We start from the raw sequence: 6,064 nt of genomic DNA, 5'->3' as shown, positions 1-6,064 counted from the left end.
GGATGATCGCTCGGTGCTTGGCGTCGGAGGGGAGCGCGAACGCCGGCACGCCTGCAACGAGAGACGCGAGGCGTCGTTGAGATTTCGCACGATTAATTTATTCATATATATTTGCAGGTCTCGCACATCGGTTATTGTGTATTATGTGCTAAAAGTTACGACGTGCCAACAAATGGATATTTCAGCACCATACACACGCACACAGCCACCCTCCCCCTCCCCTCCCCCTCCTCCTCCCCCCGCACTCACCCTCCCCCTCCCCTCCCCCCGCACTCACCCTCCCCCCCCTCCCTCCCCCCGCACTCACCCGTGGCCTTGTGCGGTGGGTGTGTGTCCGCGCGGGTCAAGGGAACGAAGCGGTCAGCGAGACCGAGCCGGTACGTCTGCTGCAGGATCCCGCTATCGTCAAGCGTCTTCCCCGCGACGTCCGGGGCGGCCCGAGGCGACCCCCTGTAGAGGGCGCCGCCGAGACCGCGCCGCGAGCGACGCGATTCTGTCGAGGAGAGAGAACGAAGAGTTAAAGCGAGCCGCCGTCGGCGCCCCCTGGCGAAAATCTCGGCAAATTTTTTTCTTTTTCCGACAGATTCGAAAATTTAGAAAAATCAGAATTCCGCGGAAACGCGGGCGCGTGTGACGAACACGTGATTGTCGATAAGCGCAGACGACGAAGGAACTCGCGGTTATTTTTTCTATTCTTTTTTTTTCTTTTAGAAGGGGGAATATTGCTCTGCGTTTCGAGATTTGGAAAACGATCGTGGACGGGGTTCAAGTTAAAAAAAAATTCTTCAAGTGACCGGCAAAATTGTTTACGTAGCACGATTTAAACGTACCACATATACAAATACGTGCGCAGCCCATAATAACCCGATTAAACACCGGTTTCCATTTCTGAAGTAGATCTTCTTGTAACCCGGAGGAGAAGGGGGGGAGGGGCACCCGAGAAGCCGACTCACCGAGGCGCGATTTGAGGGCATCCTTCTCGTCCCCGACGGCCATGTCCTCTTCCTCATCGAAGAAGGAAGCTTTCATCACCTGCAGACGATGAGCGTTCACGCCAAGCACGCTCGCCATCTGGTGAGAGCTCGACTTGTCGGTGGCGCCACCTGCCAGAAGGAGCGGTCAGTGGAGAGCGCACACCCGCGCAACGCGGCGCCGAATTATAATACGTGCACAATTATAACCGTCGAACGTTCTTTTTAAGAAGAAGTAACAAAGGGAGGGTAACAGTTTGCTTTACCTGTATCAAGCTTCTTATTTTATTCAACAAATTACATAACATAACATACATAACAACATGGTTTACAACATGATTTTATAAAGCACAGAACACAACAGTTTCATAATACAACTAGAGCACTCGGAGAGCACAGACCTCCGCCAAGGCAGCTGAATTCTCTCAATGTGGTATTTTTTATTAATTAATTAATTAATTAAGTGGAAAAATTAATTAATTAATTAATTAATTAAATAATTAATTGGATCCGGATTAGTGCGAGCGTGCAGGTGGGGGAGGACTGTGGTTGCCCCTTAGCCTGTGTTTGCGTGTTTGTAAGTCTACAGCCAGCGCACCTAGCGGAAGTGAACTGAAACGTGCATGTTCACAAACAAACCAACCAACACTCAAACATTCGCCGGTGAAAACATAACCTCCGCCACGCCCCTGGCGGAGGTAACAAATATGTATGTATGTATGTAGGTATGGTATATACACATGTGTATGTCAGTCTGCACGCACGCGCGTAGCTACCTAGATCGTATCCCACGTCAGCTTCCTCCATCGGCATGGCAAGCTCATCTGAAGGATAAGTCTCAAGGTCGTTCTCCTCTCCCATCGGCTGGTCTTCCTGGTTTCCCGGCGCGGTCGCCGCCTGCTCTCCCGTCAAGGTCATCTTGTCCGGGATCAAGGTCTTCGCGGCCTGCGGGGGAAAAAACACGGCGGCGCCCTCCTAATTAGTGAAATCACGCAGCGACTAACGAGTTGATCTACACGCATATCATATATATATATACATAAATATATACATCATAAATATCATATATATATATATTATCATAAATATATACAGGGGTCGAATTCGCCGCTAGCCCGCTAGCCCGGGACTAGTAATTGTTTGGAAGGGCTAGTTAAAGGCCAGGGTGGCTTGCCCGTCGGGCAAGTAAACAATTCCAGACCAGATTTCGTAATTCCGCCCGTTTTAGGATATATCAGTGTATGATTAATGGGAATTTAATTGCGGTTTGTGAGCATTCAAATTCAGTCCACAATACCCTCACAAAGCATCTCGGAGCATTCGTGAGATCAACAATTTTCCCGTGCAACCACTATCAACATCATGCTTTTAAGGGCTAGTTGAAAACTAGAATGGCTAGTACAAACCTTACCTTACTAGCCCTTCGGACTAACTTGCATATTGTCCTTATTTCTACCCCTATATATATATATATATATTTCATAAATATAATATACAGACATGCACGCATATACAGCACGTGCCTCTTATCATTTTGTAACAACATCATCAACAAATTTTTCGGGTAAAACTGGACTTCTATACGCTGAGTATGAGTGTAAATTGACTCCGACAACGGTCCGTGAGAAAAGATTAAAGTTAAGACTAATGTTGGGATCGATTTTCTTTTCGATAACTGGGTCGTTACCTGGCCAGCCGCCGCCGGCTGCTGCTGCTGCTGCTGCTGCTGCTGCTGCTGCTGCTGCTGCTGCTGTCCTTCCTGCTTCCGCTGTGTGTCCTGCTGCTGCTGCCGCTGCTTCAGAAGTTCCGGACTAACGTCGTCTTCGTCGGAATCCTGCAGGCCGTATTTGGAGAAGTGCTGAACCTGCAGGATCGGGAGAAGGCCAGGATAAACATCCAACAAACAACAAGTGAACATCCAACGAACAACAAGTGAACATCCAACGAACAACAAGTGAACGTCCAACGAACACCACGCAAATGTCTAACGAACACCGCAATTAATTACACGAGAACATGGATGAAATAAATCTCTCTCTCTCTCTTTCTCTCTCTCGCTCTCTCTTTCTCTCCCTCCTTCCCCCTCTCTCGCTCTCTCTTCCTCTCTCTCTCATTCTCTCTTCCCCTCCTTCCCCCCTCTCTCTCTCCCTCGCCCCGTTGACTTGCCTGGAACACCCAGGAGCCCGTCCACGGCCGATAGTCGATGAACTTGGCGGCGAGACGACCGGTCGCGCGTTCCAGCTTCTCCTGGTAACCAATCACCGTTAGCCGCGACGGATCCTGCAAACACACAGATAACATATAAACACACATATATATATACATATATAACAAGAGCCGCAGAGCGTCTGGGCTCATCTGAGGTCTGTTGCTACGATTATAAACGTAAAATTTCAGTCGTGCGTAGTACCACATTTGTTAGGCGCAGATATGCAGACACGCAGTTGCGTACACATCATTGTTAGGACACGCCCACTATCGCAGATGGAGGGTAGGGGGAGGGTGGGGGGAGGGGGCTCTAATAGCAAAAGCAGTTCACTCCTTTGTTAACAGTCAACAAATCCATGTTTAACCCTCCTCTTGAGGGTCAAAAGGTTATCTGACACTTACTCTTCGCACGTCAGTGGAAAGCAGATTTCATGGTCCTTTCAATAAAGCCATAAAAATGCTAGCTCACCGCTGAAACAAAAAAGTTTTTCAATCGCTCCGTCAGACCATGTCCTCAGAAAATGTCTAAAATCTGCCCTGTGCCCATTGACCTTTGACCTGTGACCTCCAATTTCGGCACAGTGATGGCTTTTCCTACCATGATGCTATACACCGACTATCACGAGCCTAGGTCGAGCCGTTTAGATTTGTGCCGCAATTCTGCATTTCCTCCCTATACCTTAAGTTAAGGAGTGAATGTTCCCCCTTCTTTTACACCTCTTGACCTTTGACCTTTGACCCCCAGCTTCGACATCCCAACTCGTTTTGACAATCCCCCCCAACGACCCGAATATCGTGACCGTACGTCGAGCGGTTAAGATTTGTGCCCAACTGTTGACGCCCGGACGGACGCACGGACGGACGGACGGACGATCATGCGATTCTACAAGCTGCATCTGACTATGTCAGATGAGCTAATAAAAGTATGTATATACACTGTACACTAATGTAATAGATAAATAGTAGATCATCGTAAGCCATCCTATAGACCGCGACGATTGCATGTGTAGTACCACCGCCACCAACGAATTATCAGTATTTGCGCATAATTTCACCGCGCGCACGCATCATCTTTGCATTCGTTTCAGATTATCAATCAGTTGCTATTGCGTAAATGCGGTTAGTTTTTTTCCCCTCGCCTGATTTCGTCTGGTCAGGAAGAGAAGCGGGATGTAAAACAATGAAACATATACACACGCACGCACGCATGCTCGAACACGCACGCACGCACGCTCGCTCGCACGCACGCACGCGAGTACACACACACCTTGATCGGGGAGTGTGTAGTCTTGTCGTTGGGCCAGACTGCATCGAGTGTGATCTCAGCTTTCTTGTTGAGACCTTCCCCGACCGGAGGCTTGCAGCTGTCATCTGGATAGACCGTCACCTCCTTCCTCCGGAAATGCACTGAAGAACGACGCGGAAAAGGTCAAAAATCAAGGTCGCCGCCAGGGGCGCCGCGCAATGCACGCCGGTCAGATACAATTGATCTCGGAGGCAGTCTAGGCTAGCGCAGATTGTAAATGTACGATTATTATATATATTATTATCATATATATCGTAGCCACGTCCTTCTAAACCGAAATAATCACGCCACCCTCGGATACCGTAGCCGCATGCTCGGATACCCGAGGTCGTTCAAGATAATCCAGTTTGCAGTTTAAATTAGCGCCACTTCGTCGCCGAGCATTGTTTTTTTTTTCCGCGCAACTTATCGTGGTAACGATCGGCCGAAAACTACCAGTTAATTACTCCGGCCGGAAATACCATCACTGCCGCCACGAGTATACACCCCCCGCCGCTCCCTGCCAGGGCTATACATTAACGCTATCGCTAAACTACCGATCAACAACCCCTCGACATGAAATACCGAATACCACCACAAGGGGGCGCCTGCGCGAACGTACCTATCTCGTCGAGGTTGAGTCCGCCGACGTCCGTCACGCCGGGGAAGAACACCGACCCGTACCCCTCGCGTCCCACCGTGAAGTTCTCCACCGGGCAGCTTCTGTCTTCTCCGTCATATCCATCGTCGTTGTGGTCGTCGTCGTCGTCGTCGTTGCCGGTGGCGATGGCAGCGAGTTCGTCGAGGGACGGGATCGTGTAGTAGCCGACGCGGCGGCAGACGATACCGGCCGGGTGCGGGGCCGCGTTCTCGTTCGTCTCTGCGCGCGAGGGAAAAGTCACAAAAAGGTCGTGAAGTCTAGGAGCGAGATTACGAGAAACCGACTGGAATTCGAGAAAAATTCCGAGAGATCGAGAAAGTCGCGAGAAAGGTCGAGTCCGCGCGCGCGCGAGAGTACTAGAGGGCGCTGCACTCACCGTACTGGTCCTGCGAGCTGTCGGTGTCGGGCAGACTCACGTCCCGGCTCTCGTCGTTGCTGACCTCCAGCCGCCGGCCGACGACCCTGCCGATGTTGCGGCGATCAAGGTCGGCGATGGTCGACTCGAGCTGCGTGAGCGGCGAGCCCTCGTGACCGCTGCAAACACGATAATACAAGCTGCTAGATACTGCTGACCGCTGTAAACATGATAATACAAGCTGCTAGATACTGCTGACCGCTGTAAACATGATAATACAAGCTGCTAGATACTGCTGACCGCTGTAAACATGATAATACAAGCTGCTAGATACTGCTGACCGCTGCAAACATGATAATACAAGCTGCTAGATACTGCTGACCGCTGTAAACATGATAATACAAGCTGCTAGACACTGTGGACCGCTGCAAACATGATAATACAAGCTGCTAGACACTGCTGACTGCTGTAAACATGATAATACAAGCTGCTAGATACTGTGGACCGCTGCAAACATGATAATACAAGCTGCTAGACACTGCTGACTGCTGTAAACATGATAATACAAGCTGCTAGATACTGTG

At 49.9% G+C, this 6,064-nt stretch overlaps 1 protein-coding gene across 1 annotated transcript in view; it reads right to left on the bottom strand.

Annotated features, from left to right (window-relative positions):
• LOC106818028 (nuclear pore complex protein Nup98-Nup96-like) overlaps nucleotides 1–6,064 on the bottom strand; it is a 36,476-nt gene that overhangs the window by 18,062 nt on the left and 12,350 nt on the right. The window contains exons 13-21 of the mRNA XM_014822742.1: nucleotides 5,502–5,721; nucleotides 5,087–5,344; nucleotides 4,447–4,586; nucleotides 3,138–3,251; nucleotides 2,659–2,835; nucleotides 1,748–1,916; nucleotides 954–1,103; nucleotides 308–493; nucleotides 2–51 (exon numbers count right to left, since the gene is read on the bottom strand). Coding sequence (XP_014678228.1) covers nucleotides 2–51; nucleotides 308–493; nucleotides 954–1,103; nucleotides 1,748–1,916; nucleotides 2,659–2,835; nucleotides 3,138–3,251; nucleotides 4,447–4,586; nucleotides 5,087–5,344; nucleotides 5,502–5,721 — 1,464 coding nt within the window. The remainder of the gene's footprint in view (nucleotide 1; nucleotides 52–307; nucleotides 494–953; nucleotides 1,104–1,747; nucleotides 1,917–2,658; nucleotides 2,836–3,137; nucleotides 3,252–4,446; nucleotides 4,587–5,086; nucleotides 5,345–5,501; nucleotides 5,722–6,064) is intronic.

Source organism: Priapulus caudatus, unplaced genomic scaffold, assembly GCF_000485595.1.
Source record: "Priapulus caudatus unplaced genomic scaffold, Priapulus_caudatus-5.0.1 Scaffold1982, whole genome shotgun sequence".
In the NCBI taxonomy this organism is placed as follows: Eukaryota; Metazoa; Priapulida; class Priapulimorpha; order Priapulimorphida; family Priapulidae; genus Priapulus; species Priapulus caudatus.
The sequence above is the reverse complement of the archived record's forward strand: the minus strand, read 5'-3'. Positions and strand labels throughout refer to the sequence as shown.